A 27,773-nucleotide genomic window follows, 5' to 3' on the forward strand; every position below is an offset into this window, starting at 1 on the left:
TGGGGGCAGGGTGTAGAGGAGAGGGAGGCCTATCGGTTTGATGCCAGGACTCCACAGCTCCACTATACCCATGGTTCCCTAATTCTCTATACGAAAACTTGTTGGGTGCACTCAATTGGACCTAGGCAAATACCAGTGCGAGCATCGACTTGTAGTTGAACAACAACCAAACAGCCATAACGTTCTCTGTAATAATTGTAACAATGTCATATTTACAAATTTCAATTATGAATGTAATGTTTTTAATCAGCTGTGGAGTTGCTAAACAAAACATTAGTGCAAAGCATGGTAATAAAGTGGCGCTCAGTGGCTGTATCACTCCAGTGACAAACATGTCTGTCGATTATCACAAGATGGGTGTCTGCAGATGGTCCCAGGAGGGATTACACGGTGTGCTTGGCCTGGTAAACATAACTTGTTCATGTTCAACAAGTTCATTAATGATTATTGGGAAAATTAATATTTGCTGGTCATGTCACTAGAGGAAGCTGAAATTATCAGCAGGTTTCTGGCTGGTAGTTTCACTGCGCTGACAAAGAAACGTGCTAGACATTTACAAACAGTAAATGTTAGCTTCTGTGTTACAGTCCTTCCATGAAACTCAAGTTGTTTTATAACTTTGCATATCATAGCAGCTTCCAGTTTATCGCAAAAGCATATCAGTCAGACAGCAGCGCGTCTGGGAGTCTCTCATCAAGACATCGGTGATGTCATAAAACTTGTTTGCATGGGCCAGTTTGTAACGGGTATTAATGTCCTCACAATAAGAGATCACACGTTTCAAATTATTTAGTCCAGTGGCTCCAGGAGGGTTCAGCTGACACCTGAAAACACACAAGACATCATCTGTTACTAATCTCCTAGTAACTGTAATGTGCATGTTCAAATGTGCTGGATCAAATACATACTTCCAAATTACTCCTACCTCAATGCTACAGCAATCCTGATAATCTCATTCACATCTCTCCCACAAACTCGAACCCCCTATCCTGTGCACTCTGGAATGCCAGATCTGTTTGCACTAAACTGGCCCCCCACTCATGACCTTTTCATTTCCAACTCCTTGCACCTACTGGCCATTACAGAAACCTGGATTACTCCCCATGACACCACTTCTCCTGCTGCTCTCTCTGCAGGGGGCCTCACATTCTCACACACACCCCGACCCGGGGGTCGCCATGGGGGTGGTGTTGGGATCCTTTTACCCTCAAGCTAAACATACCAAATTATACCTTCAGAACCATCCCTTACATTCTCTACATTTGAGGTCCATGCAATACGCCTCTACCAACCTACTAATCTTCGAGTTGCTGTCATTTACCATCCACCCGGCATTTCCTCCAAATTCCTCTACAACTTTGCTTCCTGGCTACCTCACTTCCTCTCTCCTGACATTCCCTCCATTATTCTAGGTGATTTCAACATCCCTATCGATAACCCCACAAAATCACCTGCCTATAAACTCCTTAACCTTACCTCTTCACTTGGTCTCTCCCAGTGGACCACCTCACCCTCCCATGTGAACGGGAGCTCACTGGATCTGGTTTTCACTCATCGCTGTGATATTTCTGATTTCTCCAATTCCCCTTTTCTCCTCTCTGACTACCACCTGCTCTCTTTCAGCTTATCTATCTCTGCTTCCCCATCTCTCCCTCCTAAAGCTACCATCACTAAGCGTAACATTGAGGCTTCATACCTATCCTCCCTGTTTGACTCACTTCTCTCTCGTCTGCTCTCTCTCATGCCCTGAACAAGCCACATCCCTATGCAATGCATCTCTTACTTCTGCCCTTCACTCTGTTGCTCCGCCAACCACTATTCACCCTCGCAGATCAACACCTCAACCCTGGCACACCAAATGCACCAGATATCTTCAAAAATGCTCACGTACTGCCGAGCGACAGTGGAGGAAATCACGCTCTAAAGCAGACTTCCACCATTTCAAATTTATGCTCTCATCCTTAAGTACTGCCCTTTCCCTCGCTAAACAATCATACTTCAAAATCCTCATCTCTACCCAGTATTCCAACCCCCGGCGCCTCTTTGCCACTGTTAACTCCCTCCTCTGCCCACCTCTACCTCATCTCCCTTCCTCATTATCTGCGCTTGACTTTGCCACTTATTTCACATGCAAGATTGACTCCATACGTCAGGACATCACATGCCACCAGACCAGCAACCAGCCACCACCCATCCCTTGCCACCCCTCCCCTTCCCGCTTACCAACTCTGACATCTTTCTCTCATGTATCTGGCGAGGAAGTCATGGCCCTCATCCGCTCCTCCCCCCCTACAAGCTCCCCACTTGACCCTATCCCCTCCCACCTCCTCTGCTACCTCTATCCTTCTACCTGTTGCCATCCTGCCCACCTTCTCAATCTCTCCCTCTCATCAGGCACTATCCCTTCTGCCTTCAAGCATGCTCTTGTCTCCCCTATTCTTAAAAAACCTACCCTGGATCCAAACACTCTCTCCAACTATCGACCCATCTCTCTCCTCCATTTTGCCTCCAAACTTCATGAGCATATTGTCTATAATCGCCTCACTGCCTTTCTTTCCTCTCACTCACTGCTTGACCCATTCCAGTCTGGTTTCCGTTCTCTCCACTGCACTGAAACTGCCCTCGCAAAAGTATACAATGACCTCCATGCAGCCAAATCTAAGGGCCACTACTCTTTGCTTATTCTTCGTGACCTCTCTGCTGCTTTTGACACTGTGGAACACCCTCTCCTTCTGCAAATACTTCACTCTCCTGGTCTGCGTGATACTGCCCTCTCCTTGGCTGTCCTCCTACCTCTCTGATCGTTCCTTCTCTGTCTCCTCTCATGATGCTACCTCCCCTCCACTTCCACTAACTGTTGGTGTCCCCCAAGGCTCTGTTCTTGGTCCTCTCCTTTTCTCTCTCTATATGTCCTCTTTAGGTGAACTCATTAGTTCTTTTAACTTCCAATACCACCTCTATGCTGATGACACTTAAATCTACCTCTCCTCCCCTGATCTCTCCACGGCTCTCCTCACTCGTACCTCAAACTGTCTTTCTGCTATCTCTCCCTGGATGTCCCAGCGCTTTCTTAAACTCAACATGTCTAAGACTGAGCTGGTCATCTTCCCACCCTCCCACACAGCCTCACCTCCCACAATCTCATTATCCATTGATGGCACGACTATCTCCCCTAGCCCCCAAGTACGCTGTCTTGGCGTAATCCTTGACTCCTCCCTCTCCTTCAAACCACACATTCAGCACCTCTCACAAACCTGCCGTTTTCATCTAAAAAATATTTCCAGAATCAGACCTTTTCTCAGCCAGGATGCCACTAAGATCATTATTCACTCACTGATTATTTCCAGACTGGACTACTGTAATCTCCTCCTAACTGGCCTCCCTGACAATTACCTCTCTCCATTCCAATCTATCCTCAATGCTGCCGCCCGGCTCATCTTCCTCACCAAACGTACTACGTCTACCTCCCCTCTCCTACAGGCCCTTCACTGGCTTCCCTTCCCTTTCAGAATCCAATTCAAACTTCTCACACTCACTAACAAAGCACTCACCCACTCCTCTCCCATTTACATCTCTGACCTTATCTCCCTTTACTCTCCCACCCGTCCTCTTCGCTCTGCTAATGCACGCCGACTCTCCTGTCTTCTGATTACTTCCTCCCACTCCTATCTCCAAGATTTTTCACGTGCTGCTCCCTTTCTCTGGAATTCTTTACCTCTCCCCCTCAGACTCTCCACCTCTCTACAAAACTTCAAACGGGCTCTTAAGACCCATTTCTTTACCAAATCCAGCCACATCTCATCCTAACCCTCTGTTCCACGCTCTCTATGTACCCCATCTGTGTCACCCCTGTCTGTCTACCCCTCCCCTTAGAATGTAAGCTCTCACAAGGGGTGGTCTTCAGTATGCCGACTGACGGGATCCCGGCGCACAGTATACCGGCGCCGGGATCCCGACAGCTGGCATACCGACACTTATTCTCCCTCGTGGGGGTCCACGACCCCCCTGGAGGGAGAATAAAATAGCGTAGCGAGCCCGCAAGGGGCTCATTTGCACTCGCCACACTGGCTGTAAGCCGGCGGTCGGGCTCCCGGCGCCGGGAGCCCGACCGCCGGCATACCATACTGAACCCCTCACAAGTAGGGCCCTCTTCCCTCATGTGCTTATGCTTTTCTTACTTTAATAATCCTCAACTGCCCAGATCCCGCAGTTTTTTGGCCACCTGGAACTTATCTCTATGTTGTTTACTGGTGTAGATATGCTTAGTTACCCTGTATTTGTCCTATATTGTCTTCAACTGTAAGTCACTATTTTCCTGTTTTGATTATGTGCATATGTACTCTGTAATTGGGCACTGCGGAACCCTTGTGGCGCCATATAAATAAAGGATAATAATAATCAAAGGAACTACACATAGCAGTACAAACAGAAAGCAGATAATCAAGTTTATACTCAAGAAAGTGCTAGTCAGAAAATTCATAGGTTACTTAGGCATGGTATGGAAGTTGAATTTAAATGTTACTCTAGATTTCTTACAGTTCTCCTCTGTTACTCTCACCACACAGCATCTCATCAGTGCTCTACTTCTTATTCTCCCCACCATATGCTCGTAGTCCATCCCTCCCTCCAATTCTCTTTATTCCCTGACCTTTTTGGACCAGTTTCTTACTTGTTAGATAATTGTTCAAACACTCCACTACTGAGCAGTTGGCGCTGCTTGAATTCTTCCAGATACTGGAAATCACTTCCAACAATCACTTTGGTATACAGGATCTCTGCCCAGTCTGGTTGCACGTCATATGCTTCAGTAACAATAACTGCCTATTAGAGATGACAACATGGAGATGAGAAAAATTAAGTGGTATAAGTAAAGTCTCATTTAATGTTACAAATCACGTCCGAGAATCTAGTTTAAAGTAAGCGTCTAATAACAGAATAGCAGATATTTGCTATACTGTTATTCAATTAATGCACTGGCTAAATTGATGGTCAATCATGCATTGAGGACAAGATACACATAGATATAATTAATAGCAATTTTGCAGAATGAGGATCAGGAGGACCAATTTCTTGGGTCGATATAACAGATTATACTTGGTCACACAAGGGGTCCAAAGAAGTCTTAGTGTAAATTAAGAATTAAGTACTGATGCAGATATAGGGCCCAAAACAATATTTTATTTTAAACTAGTGCAAGCTCTAATTAGCAGGTGCTAAACAAGACGTGTGTGCGCCACATAGCAAAATGCCACCAAGTGCATGAAGCACACAGATCACTTCCTCCGCTTTACTGAAGCTTCTGCTATTGATCAACCCTTGTTATAGAAACCTACAGGGGACAACCTGCAGCGTTAGCCCAGCACAGGGAACTTCGCAATTCTAAAGGAGATGAAGAAACTGTACCCCCTGCTACCACAGGTAGTACTGCCCGGCTAGAAAGAAACCTATTAATCGGATTTAGCAGAAACTATCATGCCAAATATATTACAGGATGCCCTTTCATATACAATCAAGGGGCCAGGAACTGATCAGAGTGGTTCCCTGCTACCACACTGGACGCTCAGGGACTAGCTGTGGCATAGGAGTCTCTAACTGTACATTATGTTTTCCACTCATCCTATCAGAAACATTGGACCCTGGGAAGTCTCCTTTAAGACATTAGTACTGTAAATGTTCTAAAGCGCTGAACACCTCCCTCTGCCATATCCTCATCCTGCTGGATACTCAGGTTTTGTGCACAGAACAGGACATGCTTATTAGGCCACCTAGTGTACTTTTATAAATAATTTCACTACTATATGGCCTACTGACTCAGATACCATCAGTGAGGCACAAAGTAATATACAATGAAAGAAATCAGCATAACTTTGCCATTGTCAGAACATAATGTTTGACAATGTGCGTTGTGTTCTTATCAATGGTGGAAGGTCAACTACAACCTGATGGTATCTCAGTTGAACCACAAACTGGAGTCCTGCTCAAGTACCAGTGATCCGCAGGAGACTATGGTGGTTCCATGTCATTTTCGAGTATACCTGTTTTTGTTTTTGAGACAATACTACCTGGGGATTCACAAAATGGTAATACATGAAGGGGTCCAAGTGCTCTTAGAATCAACAGACTAGCCAAGAAAGTCATGTTATATAGGCATTCTCAGTTGGTCAGTAGGTTTTACTTAAAGATCGGAACTGATAATTTACCATCAGAAATTACAGCAATTGGCATTAATGATGTCAATGTTGAAGCCAGGATAATAGGGGTTCTCTTATAGTGTGGTTGGACCAATGAATAAACCCAGAAAATCCGTTTTTGCAAATACAGTAACAGAGCCTGGAAGACATATGCCTGTTAGATTATTTGCTCCTGTTTTTGCTGGATGGCTTAGAACAGGGATGGGGAACCTTCGGCCCTCCAGCTGTTGTTGAACTACACATCCCAGCATGTCCTGCAACAGTTTTAGCATGGCCAAATAGCAAAACTGTAGCAAGGCATGCTGGTATGTGTAGTTCAACAACAGCTGGAGGGCCGAAGGTTCCCCATCCCTGGTTTAGATGATGGTATAAAGCAGAGCTCCTTTATCTAGCAAATCTCCATACTCAAATGCTTCCAGAAGATACGGTGGTGGTTTCCAAGTTCCATTTAAGACATTGTTACTGTGGCGGTAGGTCAGATTCCGTCTACGGAGGAAGAGGGCGTTTAAAATCTATGTTGTCAGTAAGTATAGTGTCTGTATGCGTGTACATGCTTGTATTTACCCATCTGAGTATATATAGCAATATCTTCCTATTCTGCTACCTCTGTCATTTACTAATACTTTATTTTTAATCTTCATATATACAAGAAATGGGATAGTAATTATAAATCTGATAACTCTCAATATAATTATATACATATAGACCAATTTAGAATGTATTACCTTCTACATCTTTTTACCTCTACATATATATATATATATATATATATATATCTATATATCTATCTATCTATCTATCTATATATACCTATTTATGGAATATGGTGTGTGTGTATATATATATATATATATATATATATCCAAAAAATGGTCGCACTCACATCTTCAAAGGAGACAACGACTGGGGTGATCACTCCAGAATGCAAAGGCATTCAAATTATAGAACAGACAGTAGAGGCACTCTCCAGAATTCATAAAGATGCAAAAAGGTGAATTTATTTATACGTTACACAATACACTCGAATGGTATTCCTTGATATGTCCTCAAGCGCTTTCGGCCCACAGAGGGCCTTCCTCAGGAGGCAGTATGTAATAATTCCATCAGAACATAAGACCAAACACAGGGTCTACCCGGATATCCAGCAGTAAGCTGGGTTATGCCTGACAGGCTCTATATACACCAGTGATCAATTAGAATTTGGCGCTAAACACGCCCCTAATATGACCTCATATCAAATGCGACATAATTATACAAACTAACATCTAAAGCAATCAGTACAAAATAAATACCAAAATTTCCCAACCAAGAAGGGGTAATGCAGGACACACTTATACTTAGCGGCCAGGCTCCATGTGACACAAGTGGGCAAAGCCCGTCCGTTGTAAACACTAATAGCGGACATTCCCCGTCCACAGCTGCTGAGTACAGACGGACCGCAGTGACGTGCGTAACTAGGCAACAAGCCGCACTTCCTGTCTGTGAAACGCACGTGTCACAAAGACGGAAGTAAAGCTGGAACGCATATCGGAACTCTCTTAGACAGAATAAAGACATCCAGTCTGTCAAATCCAAGTAAATTCTGAATTAATTCACTCCAATACGGAATCTATATTAAATAACATGGGACCTAGCCAGTTTAGTGTGTACCTCATTCCCCGGTGTAAAGAGCCAATCAGCTGCAGTTAAAAACCCCAAAGTTAAAGATAATAAACACACAATATACAAACCATAAGGGAATATACAAAAAATACACAAAAGAATTTAGTATTGATCAGACCATACAATGGGTACCCACTATTGCTGTATTATCTCTATGCAAAACTTGATATATAAATAAATAAATAGGATACCTCTTCATACAAAGATGAAGAAAATCTTATGATCCAATTAGTGGGTAACCCCAGTCGACCAATATTAAATCAAAAAAAACAAAAGAAACAGCCTTAGCTATAAAATATCATAATCACCACATATCCAGACAATAAAAATTCCTACATATGTATATACATATACCTATAGGTGTCGGTCAGAGCATATCACTACCCCTAATCAAAGATATTTTTTTAAAACAAACATCTATACGGGAAGATATGTATCAAAAGTGCTATTGCACAATCTATATCCACCATAGTCAACGTAGAAAAAAATTAAGAGGGTTAGATTCATTAAGTCCATAGGGGGACACTGAACCCAGTCTGTGGATCCACCTCGCTTCCAACTTCTTTAATAGGAGTGATCGATCCCCACCCCTCTTAGGAACCGGAACCCAGTCAATGATCCGGCACTTCAAGGACGCCACTTGATGTCCTAATGTTAGGAAATGTTGGGCCACCGGTTTGTCAGTCTGTCCTGTCAACAATGCCTTGTGAATTGAACTCCGATGGTTCGCCATCCTCTCCCTAAAGGTGCATGTGGTCATTCCCACATAGGGGAGGCCACAAGGGCAGAGGAGCATGTAAATTACATGATCGAGTCGGCAATGCAGCCGAAATCTAATATTAATCATTTTCCCACTTCGGGGATGCGGAAATTTATCTCCAGCCAACATGGAACGACATGTCACGCATCCAAGACATTTTACACAACCCTTCTTTTGTGGTTGCAGCCAACCACTTTCTTCCTTGGTGAGTCGCTTCGCTGGGTGCATGAGGAGCTGTTTCAGACTACGGCCACGTCTGTATGCCATCATGGGCGGTTGTTCAAACAGTCCCTTTAATTTAGGGTCAGACTTCAATATTGGCCAATGTCGTCTTAATGATGATCCAATGTTGGTGGATTTACCATCAAATTGTGTAACGTATATCATACGTGCCTCCTTCGGTGGTGCAGACCTTATGCATTTTGTTCGTGCCCTCATCAAGCAGGTATCAATAGTACTCTTTTTGTACCCCCTTTCCAAAAAGCGGCTCTTCATCTCCAGAATCTGTGTTTCAGCTTTTACTGGATCAGTATTGTTCCTCAATACCCGCATGAACTGGGAGATGGGTAAGCTTGATTTTAATGCCGGTGGGTGGTTACTTGTTGCGTGTAAGATCGTATTCCGATCCGTCTCCTTTCTGAATAGGGTGGTTCCTAATTTATTCCCCTTACGAAAGATTGTGAGGTCCAAAAAATTGATAGAATCCCCACTAATCTGACCAGTGAAGCGTACTGTGGATTCTAAACTGTTTAAGTGTTCCAACATACAGTTAAATTCAAACTCAGTGCCGTCCCATAGCATAAATATATCGTCTATAAAACGCTTATAATAAATGATTTTACTGCCATATGTAGGTAAGATATTAATCATCTCATATTGATGCATAAAAATGCCTGCATAGATAGGGGCCACATTGGAACCCATAGCAGTTCCTGAGCACTGTATGAAATAATCATTTTGGTACATGAAATGATTATTCAGCAAAATCAATTCCAAGAATTCCAATAACCCCTCAATGGGGATTGACAAAGTCCCTACTGTAATAAGTAGCTCCCTTACTGCTTCAAGACCCAGATCATGGGGAATTATAGTATATAATGATGACACATCAAGTGTCGCCAACAGAGTTCCTTCGTCTAGGTCACCAAGTTCCATGATTTTAATAAGGAAATCCCCAGTGTCTTTTAAGTAGCTAGGGATAAATGGGGTCAGTTCCTGTAAAAAAGAGTCTACAAACATCGCTAATGGTTGTAAGAGAGACCCTCTGGCTGATATAATCGGCCTTCCCGGGGGGCTGATCAAGGACTTATGAATCTTGGGTAGAGTGTATAGTATAGGACAGATGGGCTGTTCAACCTTCAAAAAAAGGGATATCTGTTCAGTCAGCCACCCCTGGCTGACCGATCTATCAACCAGAGAGTCAACCTTCTTTTTAATAAATGGCATCGGATTGGTATCACATTTAGTATAAGTATTCACATCGGATAACTGGCGCCTGACCTCAGCATCATAGCTCTGAAAATTCTGAATGACTACGGCCCCACCTTTATCGGCGGGCCTGATGACGATACTATCATTGTTACGTAGATCATTCAGAGCCTTGCGTTGCTCAGGCGTCAGATTCCCAAATGTTCTATCAGGCATGTTATTGAAATCGTTCTCAGTCATTCTCAGGAACGTCCGTATGCTAGCGCTACAGGTCGGTGGATCAAAGCTACTAGGTTTCTTCAGAACAGCAGATCTAGTTGTCCCTATCTCAAGATTCCCTGTTTTGTCACTGAAAAACTCTCTCAACCTTAGCTTCCGGCCAAATTTATATTGGTCGACTGCCAGGTTAAAGTCATCATGTCTGGCTGTTGGCACAAAAGATAAACCGAGAGCCAAGAGGGAGGTCTCATTAGTAGTGAGATTATAATCAGAGAGATTAAAAATATTGGTTAAACTTTCTTCCTTCTCCCGCTTCTCTTTAAAACCGCCTCTTCTTGGGTGGGGTCTTCTATTTCTACTCGGTTTTTTGCTGCCGCCACCGGTCTGCCTCTGCCTAAAAAACCACTTGGAGGTCTAGATCCCAGGGAATCTGAATCTGAAGCTGAGTGGGATGTCGATGAGTCTGCACCCGGTTGGTATCTATTACGGAAAGGTCTATTTTGTCTAAACCGTCTAGAATTACCTGTTCCACCCGTTAACCATCTGTATACCTGATGGGTAGCATAGTCATGATTCACCGCCTGTAGCTTTTTCCTTTTAAATGTTACCAATTCGTCTTTAAACGTATCAACCTGTGTTTGAATCTTTTCACACCAGGTATCGGTTTTATCCGATTTCAAAGTCTGGTGATGGGTTTTTTCAAATTTGACAATTTCTTCACGAATTTTCACCAACTCCAAACCAACCTCTTCAATAACTAATAAGATGAGATCGAGTGAGCACTTATTTAATACTCCACACCATTTGGTGCAAAAAGCAGCGTTGGTTCTACCAATGGTGGGAGTATTGCTCACCCGAAATCCTCGTGGTATTTTTTTGGAGCGGTGATATTCTGAAAGGAACTGGCCATGGAGCGTAAGCTCAACCTCCCGACGTTTCAAACGAGTAATTCTATGGAATAAATCAATGGACTTCTCAGCAGGTAATGATTTAAATTCAAGGTGATCAAAATACACTTTTTCTGCGTCATCATCTGTTAATGAAACTACTTGATTTTCAGCTGCTAAGAGGAGGCCTTCATCAAAAGAAGGAGTACCTGATTGGGTCATTCTCAATAACCTAACAACATATGGTGGCTAAGGGGACTAGACTCTGAAGTATAGCCCCAAAACACCTAGATCTTTTACAGACAAAATACAATCACATATCTCAAAGCAAAGAGCCTGAGCATACTATGGGACGACACTGAATCTTCTGACCGACACCTACAAAAAAAGTGTATATAAATACACAAAACATCAAAAAAAGCAAAATTAGACCATAAACATAATTAAAATTGTTAAAATTGGGGAAAGAGATAACTGCCGTAGAGCCCACTCATACGGCTCAAGATATCCCAACAGGTAAACTTGAAAATGAGAAAAAAATCAGGTGATGGGTGTCCAACCAGAAACCAGTTTTATAGAAAAAACCGAATCCATATATATCCAAAAAATGGTCGCACTCACATCTTCAAAGGAGACAACGACTGGGGTGATCACTCCAGAATGCAAAGGCATTCAAATTATAGAACAGACAGTAGAGGCACTCTCCAGAATTCATAAAGATGCAAAAAGGTGAATTTATTTATACGTTACACAATACACTCGAATGGTATTCCTTGATATGTCCTCAAGCGCTTTCGGCCCACAGAGGGCCTTCCTCAGGAGGCAGTATGTAATAATTCCATCAGAACATAAGACCAAACACAGGGTCTACCCGGATATCCAGCAGTAAGCTGGGTTATGCCTGACAGGCTCTATATACACCAGTGATCAATTAGAATTTGGCGCTAAACACGCCCCTAATATGACCTCATATCAAATGCGACATAATTATACAAACTAACATCTAAAGCAATCAGTACAAAATAAATACCAAAATTTCCCAACCAAGAAGGGGTAATGCAGGACACACTTATACTTAGCGGCCAGGCTCCATGTGACACAAGTGGGCAAAGCCCGTCCGTTGTAAACACTAATAGCGGACATTCCCCGTCCACAGCTGCTGAGTACAGACGGACCGCAGTGACGTGCGTAACTAGGCAACAAGCCGCACTTCCTGTCTGTGAAACGCACGTGTCACAAAGACGGAAGTAAAGCTGGAACGCATATCGGAACTCTCTTAGACAGAATAAAGACATCCAGTCTGTCAAATCCAAGTAAATTCTGAATTAATTCACTCCAATACGGAATCTATATTAAATAACATGGGACCTAGCCAGTTTAGTGTGTACCTCATTCCCCGGTGTAAAGAGCCAATCAGCTGCAGTTAAAAACCCCATATATATATATATATTCTTTAGATTCTTTTGTATATTTCCTCTCATGACAAAATGTATTAAATGATGAGTAATGTGTATTGCTTTATTTACGCTTTTTTAAACTGTATCTAATCTGAGGAGAAAATTGGGTTATTTTGGATTTAAAGAAATTAGTAAATTTCCATGGTAACCAGTTATGTTGATAAACACCAGAAAAGAAAAAGCGCCTTAATGAGCCTTTGCTGATTTGCTGAATGCTGCTCTCCAATAACAGGGTATCAGCACCCTTGTAAAACGTTTAAAAAAAAAAGGACACACAGAGAGCGCAAACAGACTAAATGGATTAAAATATTTAATAATAAAACCAGGACTCAAAAGGTCCAATGATAGTTAGATAAATATGTTGATAAACAACTGGTGTGTAGGAAGTAGACACTTCCGCACACCCCCTAGGACGTGCCCCCGGTCCATGTGCCCCGAAACATCCAATGGACACAGTGCGGGTCGTGGTCACGTGGGTAACAGCACGTGACCGGAGATCAGAGGTTTAACATAGACCTCGGTCCTGGAGGTTGTGTCACGTGACTGGAGCATTCGGAACATGTGCCCCGAACCCTCCAATTGTAATTGGTGGGCGGCACCACGTGACCGGAGTTACATGTCACATAGCCTTATTTACTAAAAGGACCAATGGGATTGTGAATTAGTTCCGATCACGTGACCCGATTCAGTCACATGATCGGTTGCAATAAATTGATTTTATGCTTTATAATATTGTTCTAATGCTCGTTTTTATAACAAACCTTACCCCATTGATCAAGGGGAATCTTATGATGTTTGTAATGTGTTTTTTATATTATTTTTAGACGGTTTGCTTCATTACCTTATGGTACCTAGACAGGTGTTCATTATCATGCTAATAGAAGGGGTATATATAGACATCCCAGTACACACCAAATTGATGCTCCTGAGGAAGCTTGATCTTATTGTTGCCAGTGAAACGCGTTGAGCCCACTACTGAAGACCTACCCGGATCCCACTCTACATCCCACATCTATTGGGACTTTGTCAACCATTGGCCACTATTTGGACATTATTCATCATTGGAACTTCACACTTCAGCATCAATCCGGTTCATCCCTGCAACTACAAATGGACTCTTCCCAAGGCTGATGCAACCTAGGGACACATTCAGTGTATCTGGTAAATATGATTGCTCTACAGTGACTGCACATTGGAAACTGTCCTAACCAATAAGAAGTTGACTACTGAGACTTCCGGTGGGCGGACCTAAGGCTGGCTGCATTTTAATCTGAGCTCTCCGTCCCCCTGCTGATTTACAGCCTGCTAGTGGGATTTACACTGCGCCCCAGACCCTTGAAACACCCCCGGGCCTGGCGGAGATAGAGGTGGGAAAGAGGGCACCATCACCCCGGCTCCCCACCGCCTCCTTCCCCGGATTTCGTACGCCAGCTGTGGCGTCTGCTGCCCGCGGCCGCCATTTTGTGTGTGGCCGGGCGCCCTGCTCCCCTCCTTCCCCATCCTACCTGCTGCCTGGGACGAGCGGCGCGGGCGGCTCCACACACCCCTGTGCTCCGGCTCGCGGTGGAGGACGTTGCTAGGCAACAGACCGGAGCTGTGATCTCCGAGACAGGACGCCGCTGGAAGATGGGGGAGAGCGCCGTGCAGGCCCCCCCGCTCCGTCTGCAGCCTCTGCCGTTGCCTGATCCCTCAGCTGGGCTCATACTATATTTAGGCTGCCGCAGCTTGCTCTCAGATACCGCTGGCTGCATCCTGCATGACCTCCTCTGTCCTGCTGCCTGAGTCCTAGCCTAGTGGCCCTCAAAGTTCACAGGCCCTATATATATATATATATATATATATATAAATCATCACAGCAGCTCTCCTAACCTGCTCCCCTCAGTCAAAGAGGGTAGAAATATACTTCTGATCCTACAGTCCCTGGCTCAGAGTGGACGCCTCCCACCTGCGCCGGCACTTTCACCAGCGGGGAGAGAGGAGGGACCGCTGATTCTCGCCCATCTTCTGGGGTTGCTGTGCGCTGACGCTGCCAGAAAATATTCTATTCTATTCCACAGTGCTCCACTATTATCTGCTGTGACTGTGTGCTCATAACTCAACTGATTCACTACTCCCTGCAGGGCAGGATATCTGATACCACCTACTTCTTTACTGTAACGTGACACCTTTCCTTTTATTACCAAGGATAAATATGTGGCGAAGACCCAACGAGGCGGTCGTGGAACTGCGCCGGCAAAGACCAAGGACACCAGGGCCTCAGCCGCCGCACACGCTAACTCTCCGCCCTCCTCACCTAACACTGATGTTCTGAATGGCGCGATACATCCTTCTAGATACACATTGGACGCGGTGGCCAGAGCGCAGGAAATCTCTGATATACTCTCACCACTGTTGGACAAGAAACTTTCTGGATTAAAAGACGCCATAGATTCCACCATGACACAACTAAAGGAACATGGCTCCCGGCTAGATGAGGCCGAACAACGTATCTCGAATCTGGAAGATGATCTAACTGCTGCCCGTTCCGCCGTCGATTCTCAAGCGTCCGCCATCTCTGCGATGCAAGAGAAGCTTGAGGACTTAGAAAATCGTAATTGTCGAAATAACCTCCGTATGATCGACCTACCAGAATCTGTTAAGCCTAGAGAACGGTTAGCCCTGGTCTCCACCTGGCTACCGACTGCACTGGGCTGTCAGATGGATGATGACTCCATAAAGATTGAACGAGCACATCGTATTGGCCCTGACTTTCAAGCAGACCGCCGCAGACCCCGTCTAGTCATATTCAAATTCCTCAACTATACGAATAAGGTCAAGGTGATGGAAGCGTACCGCAAAGCCTTGACTATCACGGTGATAAGCTACTCCTGCTCCAAGACTTTTCATACAATGTGGCCATGAGACGAAGGGAGTTCTCCCCTGCTTGTAAAATTCTGTTCGAAGCGGGTGTCCGTTTCGCCCTGCTTTATCCGGCAAAACTTCGTGCTCAACATAATGGGAAAACGTACCTGCGGCCAAGACCTTCGCAGAATCACTACGATGTCCATCCTCGCCTACCTCCAGAGACGAGGACTAATGTTGAAATTCCTCATGGTCCTCATGGACTTGAGGTATAATCCATCTCTTCAATTGATACCATGTTTGGTAATGTATGGTTAATTACAAGTTATTTCACTGCTATGAATATTGCTGCATTGCATACTTTTGAAACGAACTGCTCCTGGGTAGTTCAACCCTTTCTCCTTTACCCTCTCATCCTTCTCCTACTCCCATCCCCTCTTCCCCCTCTTCTCTTCCATCTAATTGAATTTATGTTCATGATTTATGGTGTGTCCTTCAGACCTCCGTTTTGGGTTCAAAAATGTTTTCTGGAAAATGGACATGTTGCAAAAAATTGTTTACGACAGTTTTTATTACTGACCGTATGGTACAGGATTGTCTTTCTTATTTATAGTTGGGTCTCCCTACTCGCTGGGATGGGGGGGAACCACACGGGTTATTTCTTTAATGTTTTATGTGTCCATTAGGACGGGTATTGGTTAGGTTTTAATCTGACATGGCTGTATCCTCGGTGACTAAGTCAACCCTAAAGTTCCTCTCTTGGAACGTAGAAGGTTTTAATACCCCGATCAAGCGTAGAAAGATATTACAATACCTTAAACGCTTACGGCCAGACATAGCAATGTTACAGGAGACCCACTGGAGGTCGGGGGACCCTAATGTCCTGCAGGATAATTGGTTTCGCGACTACAGGTCGGCCTCATTTACCTCTAAGAAACGGGGTGTGGTAGTTATATTTCACAAATCTCTCAGGTACTCCATATTAGACACTTATGCTGACGAAGAGGGCCGGTTTCTGTTTATAAAATTACAGTTAGAAGGGGAGCTCTACACTTTAGTGACCCTCTACGCGCCCAATTCGGACCATAATGCCTTCTTCTCAGATGTTTACATCCGACTTCAGGAGTGGGCGGAGGGTGGGCTGATACTTGGGGGAGACTTTAACTCCACACTTCATCCGACCCTAGACAGATCGGACGCATCTAGTAGACGGAGTTACTCGGTACCGACCTCATTACAATTCCTAGCGACCTCGCTCAATTTGGTAGACCCCTGGCGACACCAACACCCTGTTGGGCGGGAATACACATTCTATTCACATCCACACGCCACTTCCACTAGGATAGACTACTGGCTGCTCTCTGATATGCTGCTCCCTAGGGTGGACGACTCTAAAGTGGAAAATATAGCAATTTCTGATCACACACCCACGTGGTTCACACTGAAGCTACAGTCTCCCACAACAACCTCCTTTAATTGGAGATTCCCTTCTTTATACACATCCCCCGAATTTAAGTCTTACTTGGAGACAAACTTCAAACACTACACTAAGGACAATGCACAACATGTAGACAATATAAATCTCTTCTGGTCTGCCTCTAAGCCGGTGATGAGGGGTTACGTCATTGCATATGTCGCGAATAAACGTAAGAAACTTAATCAACGATACCGTGATTTGGGCCTGGCACTTACTGACTCCTACGCTAAGTTACTATCCTCCCCGACAGACGATAACCGTAAAATTTACACCGAGACGAAACACCTTTACGATACTCTTTGCACAGAAAGGGCCCAATACGCCTTGCATTTTCAAAAACACAGATACTTTAAATGGGGGAATAAAACAGGCAAACTCCTAGCAAATGTGGTTCGTAGCCAACGCCTCACCCCCCGTACCTTGTCCCTTCATACCGGCCCTTCTCTGTCCTCCGACCCGAAAGTTATTGCTGACTCCTTTTTGGATTATTATAAGGAGCTATACACGGCCCCACTGGATGACCCCATTGGAGGCATGACCTTTCTTCACTCAGCTGGCTCCCCTACATTAACTGAGGATGACCGGTGTTCCCTCATGGAACCAATCACTGACCTAGAACTCCTGACGGTAATAAAGCAATTAACTAACGGTAAATCTCCGGGCCCAGATGGCTTAAGTGCAGAATACTATAAATCTGGGCTGGCCAAACCGGTCCTCGATATCTACCAACAGTTCATGTTTTCCAGGCCTCCTGGAGATCTGTAGAATTGTCAGTTAGGAATGAATGCAGCACATCTTAATTAGTAATGACTACACCTGTGCACCAGCTAGGTGGTCTGGAAAATGTGAACTGTTGGTAGATCTCGAGGACTGGTTTGGCCAGCCCTGCTATAAATTGTTATTACCCCATGTCACGCCCCACCTTCTGTCACTATTTAATTCTATTATATCTGGGAATGTTGCCCCTACTAGTTTTAATCAGGCACGTGTGGTAGTGCTACCGAAACCGGGGAAAGACCCCACCCTAGTTCAATCGTATCGCCCAATCTCCCTCCTGAACCAAGACTTTAAACTCCTAACTGCTCTCATGGCGAATAGATTACAACTAGTACTGCCCAAGATATTGCATCCATCTCAAACCGGTTTCGTAAAAGGGAGATCGTCAGTACATAACATTAGACAATTGATAGCAGCGCTGACCACATCGGCTCAATCACCGGAGGGGACGTCTCTGCTGGTGAGCTGCGATGCTGATAAAGCATTTGACCGTGTATCATGGTCGCACCTGCTGAGAGTACTTCATTGGCAAAGATTTGGAGCCGATTTTGTCAGACTCTTCCGCACTATATATGCCTCCCTGACTGCATTCCTCACAGTGAATGGAATGAATACTGACACTTTCACATTACATAGAGGCACGAGACAGGGGTGCCCACTCTCCCCGCTTCTCTTTGACCTTGCTTTCGACCCGCTCATCAGACATTGCTATCTAAATACCACCTGGAATGGGGTCAAAGTCGGTAACCATGACCTTAAGGTCACGGCTTATGCTGACAATTTATTACTGTACTTCTCTAACCCTCAGGCGGCGTTTCCCAGCTTATTGTCCTTATTAACGACCTTTGAATCAATATCTGGATTCAAAATCAATAAATCAAAAACCGAGGCTTTAGCCCTGCACCCTCGTGCAACTCACAATTGGAATAACCAGTTTCCCTTTCGTTGGGCTAGCTAGACGATTACGTACTTAGGGCTTCAACTACCCATTAACCCGGCAGATCTATATAGATGTAATTATCCACGAGTCATTACGCTCACTTTAGCTGACTTTCAGGCCTGGAAACACCTACCCCTCTCTCCTACTTGGGAAGATGCCAATTGCTCAAAATGATCACCTACCCGAGACTATTATACCCTATACAAATGTTACCTTTACTGTTGACTGATACAGACTTAAAGATTCTTAACAGGGCCTTTAGTGAATTCATCTGGGCGAATAAAAAACCCAGAATTTCACTATTTAAGCTGTGCCAATCGCAAGCATTAGGAGGTGTTAATTTACCTTGCCTTAGAAGTTACATGCTAGCCGCAAATTATCATTATGCTGTTGATTGGATACATGAAACGGAGATCTTCGCCAACACCGGCTTGGAGCAGGCTTTCTGTCCAGAGACCCCACTAGTCAGTTTACTACATACACATCCGTCCTCTTTTCCCCCTCAGATAGCAAACAACATCCTACTAACATCTACTTGCATGGCATGGAGACAAGCACGCTCTAGGTTGGGCATCTCTAGTTACAACACAACTTTCCTCCCCTTATCTCACAACCCAAATTTCCGTGGGACAACAGTGCGAACCACGTTGCCAGCCTTGTCAGCTCAGGGTATCAGACTGTCATATCAGCTGATCTGTCGGGATACCTATCAGGTGCGCACGTATCCAAGTCTCTGTGAGGAATTTCCACACATTACTATTCCATTATTCGTATATTTTCAAATCCGCAGCTATATCAATAAGTCACTGACCACCATGACAGCGGAGGATAAGTCTAATAGTATAGACACCATTTTACAAGCAACGCCTAGGGTGCACCACTCTACAGCATTCCTTTACACATTTCTTAAGAAAACCATAGACTGGGAGAACACCCAATCGGGAATGACTAAATGGTCGTTAGACTTCCCGACTATTACTACCTCTGCCATGCTCGCTGCATTTAAACAGAATCATCAAAATTCTCATATCAGCGTCATACGCTGAGATGAATTACCAAATTCTACACCGCTCCTACATTACACCGAAATTACGTTTCCAAATGGGCACGGCCTCTGATTCTAAGTGCTTTAAATGTGGTGCATCTGGGGCAGATATCTACCATTGCTTGTGGAACTATCCTGAAGTTAGTAAGTTTTGGGGTTTAATACAAGCCTATATTAAAGATAACCTACATATTGATATAGTGGCATCTCCAGAATGGGCTATCTGGGACATGCACAACACACCTACCACCCTTAGATCGCCACTTGGCCAGCACATGCAGTTAACTAAAATAGCGGCTGCGGGCAAAAAGACCACAATGGATAGCTACTGACTCATTGTCCCTAGCTTTATTTCTACCAAGGTTATCATATTTGTTCCACATGGAGTGGCTTGAAATGTTGATTGACAAAGAACGTAAAATTAAAAAAATTCTTCGATATTTGGCTTCCTTATGTACAAACGCTGGTGGATGTCATTAGGAACCCTCTTCGACAAGCTATATCACACACTACTTGGTACACTCTTGAAACGCTTGCCATGGGTCAACCTCCTTTTTAGGAATTTTGAGAATTATTAGGAATCTTTCATTATTCTTACCTAAACAATACTGTATTATTCTGTAACATACCAGATTATTTCTTTGTTGTTCTGTCTTTATGTTATATATTGCCAGATATGTTTTATGCAAATGTCCAATAAAGTATTTAAAAAAAAAAAAAAAAAGTTGACTATTTAATACCTATATGAGTAGACGTACAAAAGTGATCCAATATATAGGGAGGTATCTTCATATGAAATTGTTGCTAATAGCATCAATATACATTTACTCCTGTTTTTTTTAAATAATGTATTGTATCGAATAAATCGTTATTAGTTTATTTTATATAAAGCAAACCGTCTTTGTATATAACCACCACAGCCAGCGCTGGTACACCCCATTCGCTTTTCTCTTTATATTGGAGGGTGTGACCACCCCCATACCAGCTGCTGCTGACTGCGCACTTACACATTCTCTCCTACAAATAACTTGGCCTACATCCAAACAAACAATTGCTCTTTGAGTCAAAGATGTGATTCCCAACACTTACACTGTGGTAGGATAACCCATTACTTCACTGTAAAGACCCATTCTATGAGATGATTGAATGTCTTGTGAGCGGTGTGGCATGGACTGTCACCTGTGTCAGGCAGCCATGTGGTTTTTGTGGCATATCTTTACTACATTTTACAAATTCAATGTGTTTGTGGCGAAAGATGCCAGTTTTAGGCCATAAGATGCTGCACACTGCAACCCTGCGAGCATACCCACCCGATGGGACAGTTTTGAGTCAAGTGTCCCAATATGATGATAGAGAAAATGGAAAAAATACACTATTAGTGTATTTAAAGAGCCAACAACCCCAATGAAAAGGAAAAAAAGATTTAATATAAAGTATAAAAATCCTGTTTTATACATTTCTCTAGCATCCATAAGGGATATAGGGGTAAACTAGTACGATGGGGTATAGACAGGGTCCAAAGGAGCCAGTGCACTTTAAATTTCTTCAACTGGGTGTGCTGGCTCCTCCCCTCTATGCCCCCTCCTACAGGCAATTTAGAAAAAAGTGCCCTCAGGAGAAGATGCACATCTCTGCAGCTCCAGAGAGTTTTCTTCAATTTCTTTTAATCTTTTTTTTTTTTCGGTATGCTGTCTGGGCAACAGCATACCTGCGCCGTGGGAGTTGGTGGGGGGTCAGCCGCAGCACACCCCTAACGCTGCCTGAAGGTTCAAAGTGCGGTTCAAAGTGCGACTGACCACGGGTGCGGCGTACGGGACCCTCCCAAGGGGGGGGGGGGGGGTCCCGCTAAGATCCCCTGTGTAGAACTGGCACAACAGGGCTTGACTAGCACTTGTGTGATGTTTTAAGCTGAAAAGGAGACTTACCAGTATAATATATGTATGTAACTCCAGCGCCATTGGAGGGGGCGGAGCTACTTCAGAGCGGGACCTGAGGCGTTTTGGCGCCTTCCTCTGCTTACTGCAGCAACAGTCAGCTTCCTGATCCTCAGACAAGCTGGATATCTGGTACAGGGTGTAGCAAAGGAGGAGAGCCGCTTGTGTACACTATCCTGAGCCTATTTAGGACTATAACTGTTAGTGTTTACTGTATTATAGAGAGCTGACAGCCTCACTGGGGCAGTGCAGCTCAGGGTGTGCTGGTGTCCTCTCTACCTCTGTGTCTTCTCTCACATACAGTAGGGTAGGCTTGCATTATAATTGTCTGTGTGTATGTTATTGTGCTTACTGTGAATATGGGTAAACACAAGCTGTGCAGAGTATGTCACACTAAATTCTCTCTCTTATCTAATGACTGTTTCCTGTGAACAATGCAGTCAATCTTCACAAATCAATGAAGGGGCTGGGGGAGAGGGTCCAGAGCCCCACTGGTTAGGGTCTCTTAAGACTATGATGTCAGATATGTCATCCCAGCTCACTGCTAATATGCAGAAAACTCAGCTGCTGCAACAAGCTGTTGCAGATTTAGCTGCTAGGGCAGATGCACAGCCCCCCCTCCCTCCCCTCTCTCATGCAGGTCCTCAGAAGCGTGGTTTACCTCCTTTACTATCTGATACAGATGATGATATACAGGATGATGGAGATGACCTGGATCGCGTTAGTGGGGATCCAGATGCTGCTCAGGGTATTGAACCCCTTATTTTTGCTATAAGGGATGTGTTGAAGCTCCCTATAGAGAACGCTGCGTCTCAGCAGTCATTTTTCTTTGTACAAAACAAGCCTAATGTCACTTTCCCTGATTCTACAGCGCTAGATGACTTATCCAAACAGGCCTGGAAAAATCCAGACAAAAAATTCCAAGTGTCCAAAAAGTTTTTGCGCAATTTCCCATTTGCTCCTGAAGGTAGAAGATTTTGGGAGGAAACCCCTGGGGTGGATGTCTCAGTATCTCGCCTGTCTAAAAAGGCGGTGCTACCTGCCCCGGGCTCCTTTACCATGAAGGATCCTGGAGATAAGAAGATAGAGACTACACTAAAATCTATACACACAGCAGCCGGTATAGCACAGAGACCGGTCATTGCGGGTTGCTGGATGACCCATGCTATTCATTCATGGGCCATTCAAATTCAGGGGGGCCTCTCGGGGAATATGCCTTTAGTTACTATGGTAACCCTCCTGAAGCACATTCAGGACACTACCCATGTCCTCTGTGATTCGCTCAAGGAGATGGGGAACATCAATGCTCGGACATCTGCCATGGCAGTGTCGGCGGTAGGGCCTTGTGGTTGCGTCAGTGGATTGCGGACACAGAATCCAAACATAGTGTGGAATCCCTCCCCTTTTTTCTGGCGAATTACTTTTTGGGGTCGAATTGGATACCTGGATTTCCAAAGTTACAGCTGGTAAATCCACGTTTCTCCCCTCTGGCGCTCCTATCCGGGGGCGTCTCTCCAGTCCTTTTGGTCTCACAGGTTTCGATCTAAGGCCAGAGGTGTCTCCAATGCGGCTAGAGGCACCAGAGGTAAGTCCAGAAAACTGGTAAGCACCAGTTCTCAGGAACAATCCACCGGTTCTGCTTCCACTAAGGACTCAGCATGACGGTGCCCACCCACCCCGAGGGGATCTCGAGGTGGGAGCTCGACTGCGTCACTTCAGCCGCATCTGGGAGGTTTCCTGCCAGGATGCCTGGGTCAGAGATCTTGTTTCTCAGGGCTACAGGCTGGAGTTCGACAGTACTCCCCCTCAACGATTTTTCAACTCAGGCTTACCAGCTTTGGACGATATGCAAGTTACATTGCAACAGGCTATCCGAAAGTTGGTCCAGTCCCACGCTCAAACCTGTTTGTGGTGCCGAAGCCGAATGGTTTGGTCAGACCCATTCTGAATCTGAAATCCTTTAATCCTTATTTGAGGGTGTTCAAGTTCAAAATGGAACCCCTGCGAGCAGTGATTGCGGGCCTGGAAGAACAGGAATTTATGGTCTCCTTGGATATCAAGGACACCTATCTCCATATTCCGATTTGGCCGCCTCATCAGGCGTACCTACGATTTGCCCTGTTGGATGATCACTTCCAATTCCAAGCACTGCCCTTGTCTACAGTCCCGAGGGTATTCACGACAGTGATGGCAGAGATGATGCTTCAACTCCGGGTCCAGGGGGTCAATGTGGTCCCTTATCTGGATGATCTTCTGATAAAAGGCACGATCCAGGGAGATTTTGTTGCTCCATATGGACCGCGCCATCCATCTTCTGTCAGACCATGGGTGGATCCTCAACTTACAGAAGTCCCACCTGGAGCCAACTCAGAGGCTCCTGTTCCTGGGGTTGTTGCTGGATACTGTGGCCCAGAAGGTGTTTCTACCAGAGGACAAGGCAAAAACATTTCAGGAGATGGTCCGCATGGTGCTCCGACCTACTTGAGTGTCCGTACATCTTTGCATAAGATTGCTAGGCAAGATGGTTGCCTCACACGAGGCGATCCAGTATGGGAGGTTCCATGCCAGAACATTTCAGTTGGCTCTCCTGAGCAAGTGGTCCGGCTCACATCTCTAGATGCACCGGATGATTCAACGGTCACCTCAGGCCAGGATTTCCCTCCTGTGGTGGCTAGTCCTCCAATCTCCTGAAAGGCCGGAGTTTTGGGATTCAGGATTGGACCCTCCTCATGACGGATGCGAATCTGAGGGGATGGGGATCTGTCACCCAAGGGGAGCAGTTCCAGGGCAGGTGGTCAGCCCATGAAAGCCTCCTTCCGATCAATATTCTGCCGATCTACAATGCTCTGCTTCAAGCCTCTCCTCTGCTCAAGGATTACGCAATCCAGGTGCAGTCGGACAACGCCACGGTGGCGGCGTAAATCAATCGACAAGGAGGGACAAAAAGCAGAGCCTACATGCGAGAGGTGTCAAAGATACTCCTCTGGGCGGAAAGAAATGCAAGAGCCATGTCAGCGATCTTCATTCCGGGTGTGGACAACTGGGAGGCGGACTTCCTGAGTTGTCAGGATCTCCGGTGATGTTACTGTCCCTGGCTTCTGCTCGACGTGTCTCAGAATTGGGGGCCTTATCGTGTAAAAGTCCGTACTTGGTCTTTTACGAAGACATAACGGAGCTCCGCACTAGACAGCAGTTCCTGCCGAAGGTTGTCTCCACGTTTCACCTGAATCAACCTATTGTAATTCCGTCCATTACTGACGCTTCTGCTCATCCGGAGGCATTGGATGCTGTGCGTGCCTTGAGAATCTATGTCAAGCGCACGGCTCAGGTCAGAAAGATGGATTCCTTGTTCGTGCTCTATGATGCGCAGAAGAAGGGTTGCCCTGCTTCAAAGCCGTCTATTGCTCATTGGATTAGGCTCACTACCTAACAGGCCTATGTATCGGCAGCCTTGCCTGTTCCTAAGTCTCTGAAGGCCCACTCTACGAGATCAGTGGGCTCTTCCTGGGCGGCTGCCCGTGGAGTCTCGGCCTTGCAACTATGCCGAGCTGCTACCTGGTCGGGGAAGTAGTAGTTTTCCCCAATATCCCTTACGGATGCTATAGAAAATAGGATTTTTATACCTACCAGTAAATCCTTTTCTCGTAGTGCATAAGGGATATTGGGCGCTCGCCTCAGTGCGTGGACTTTTCTGCAGGTTCTTGTTCTTTAGTTACCTGTTCAGCGGTTGCTATTTGTTGTTACCAGCCGTTGCTGGTTGTTGTATGTTAGTGGTGTGCTGGTGTGTAAATCTCACCACCTTTTCTGTTATCATGTTTCCTTCTCTCATATATGTCCTTTCTCCTTCGGGCACGTTTTTACCTATAACTGCCTGTGGGAGGGCACATAGAGGGGAGGAGCCAACACACCCAGTTGAAGAAATATAAAGTGCACTGGCTCCTTTGAACCCCGTCTATACCCCATTGTACTAGTTTTCCCCAATATCCCTTATGGACTACGACAAAAGGATTTACCGGTAGGTATTAAAATCCTATTTTTCAACCTGTACCAAGGGGTTAAGATGGAAGTCTACACCTTCCTTATATAGAGCATTCATGGATAGTTTCCAATATAATTGACAAGTAATTAATCCTACACATTTACCCAGACACCAGCAATGCTTCTGTAAGTATTTGCACACACCTGGTAAAACCGTGGTAGCGCCAAGATGGGCTCCATCAAGCTCTCTATATCCAAATTAATGAGTTTGGTTTGGTGGCCATTGTTCAACAGATGAAGCTGCAGAGTCAGGAGACGGGTGAGACGGGCACATCGCAGGGACTGACGTACACAAGAATCCTGCATGCAAATCATAAAGAAATAGGTACATTACCAATAACCATTTAGTTTTATCTTCCCAATTATCTACTTCCCCACCTGCCAATTTCTGCATTATTAGTATCTCCCCTATTTCAGCAGAATAATATTATAGAGTCTTTATTCAGTCCTAAGTACAATTAAATAATTTAGCCTCAGCTACATTTACATATGGATGCAAAAGACCAATTATTTCCTTATAATTTAAACATATACTAAGGTTTGCTTAAACTGAAGGCCTCATTAGCACAATAAGTAGCGATAGGGAGGCCTTTAGACTATGCTACCTGGGAAAAATATTCAGATAAAACTCTGAGGATAAGTGACTTTGGATGGCATGTGTTTTGTGCCAGTAGGAACCAGTGTTATACGCTAAATATGCAGGGAGTGGGGTACGGACGTACATGTCTCCTGTGTAAATGGCATTTTTCTAATGTCCATTCTCCTCTGGAAACACTTATTAGATAACTTGTGTGGAGAACCAGCAACTTATATTCCCAAATACTGATTTGAATACTAAAGGTTGTAATAAAGTGTTGGATGAGCCAAAAACACGTGTATCCTATACTGTAAGAGTCAATCATGAATCTATTTACCTTGGAGTAGCTCTCAGCAGCATCAATTAATAGTGTGAGTGCTTTCATAATGGATGATCTCAGCTCTCTCAGGTCAGACATCCAATATTCTGCAAGATACAGAACATGCCATATGTCTGAGAACGTCACACTGTGCCTATGGTTATAGGTGCAATCTGTTCAGATAAAACCATTTAAAATAAGCTTCTATGGTCTTATCCTTCAGATACATAAATAAGTCAGCAGGAAATGCTCATATTTAACTATTATCCAGCAAATACTGTGCTGTTATCTGGCTCACACACTCCTGATATAGACAACGACAATCAAGCTAAAAGATTCTCTAGCACACAGATCTCTATAACTCTCACCCCATGGTCGGGACTGAATTAATCGGAGCTGGATTTTTGCTGCATGTTCGTGGTTGTGGCCGATATCTCGGTGCAGACTGAAACAGAGGGCAGTCATGTTGTGCTTTTCGCTGTCCCCCGGGTGGCAGCGCTTAATGTATTCCAGAAGTGCAGTTTGCAGTCCCCCCTTCTAAAAGCACAACACAGACATTTTACAGATAAAAATCTCACTAATAATTATCGTTGACTGGAAACTTTCAGAATGCAGCCTTGTACAGCCCAAGTCAATGCTCACCGTATCAAGCTGTTTCCGCAGCAGAACCTCAAAGTGTTGGTTCTTATGTAAAATATCAAACACGTAAACCATGTCATTATACCGACCAATTCCAGACAGTAGTCTAACCTGAGGAGCAGCAAGACAAAGATCGGTCAGTGCTAAGAGGAACTGGTTACAACTAGATGTTGAAAAATGAGTGATACTTTTAGATAGATGAGACCTTTTACATGAATTTGAGCACAGCAAAAAATTTCAACCATGTCCAAGCTTGTTTCAGTTTACATGGCTAAAGTTGTCCCACACACTAGCTGTAATGCCTGGATTTAATCTACCCCCCACCCCCACCCCCCTTCCTTTCTGGTTTCCATTCCCCCTCCCTTTTTCTCTCTTCCCTGCCCCAACACTTGCCTACATCGCGCTGTCCCATGGTCGCTAGCAATAGACGCTTGGTTGTATGTTCTGCACATAAAACCAAGCGTTGTCGCTAGCTTCCGGTAGTATGCTAATGAAGGACGGAACATGTTTGTTCCGACCATCATTAGCATCACCCCAGTGTGTACACATAATCTGGGCTGATGGATATTCGTTCCAACGTCG

The 27,773-nt window shown here is 44.7% G+C and overlaps 1 protein-coding gene across 2 annotated transcripts in view; it reads right to left on the reverse strand.

Moving 5' to 3' along the window:
* Positions 1-219: 219 nt before the first annotated feature.
* Positions 220-27,773, reverse strand: part of SPG11 (SPG11 vesicle trafficking associated, spatacsin) — a 103,566-nt gene continuing 76,012 nt past the window's right edge. For both annotated transcript variants that reach the window (XM_063925491.1, XM_063925490.1), the window contains 6 exons: positions 27,195-27,302; positions 26,921-27,089; positions 26,571-26,659; positions 25,801-25,956; positions 4,670-4,821; positions 220-824 (listed from right to left, as the gene is read on the reverse strand). In XM_063925491.1, the coding sequence (XP_063781561.1) occupies positions 644-824; positions 4,670-4,821; positions 25,801-25,956; positions 26,571-26,659; positions 26,921-27,089; positions 27,195-27,302 (855 nt within the window). In that variant the 3' untranslated portion in view covers positions 220-643. The remainder of the gene's footprint in view (positions 825-4,669; positions 4,822-25,800; positions 25,957-26,570; positions 26,660-26,920; positions 27,090-27,194; positions 27,303-27,773) is intronic.

This window comes from Pseudophryne corroboree, chromosome 6 (genome assembly GCF_028390025.1).
Source record: "Pseudophryne corroboree isolate aPseCor3 chromosome 6, aPseCor3.hap2, whole genome shotgun sequence".
Taxonomy (NCBI): domain Eukaryota; kingdom Metazoa; phylum Chordata; class Amphibia; order Anura; family Myobatrachidae; genus Pseudophryne; species Pseudophryne corroboree.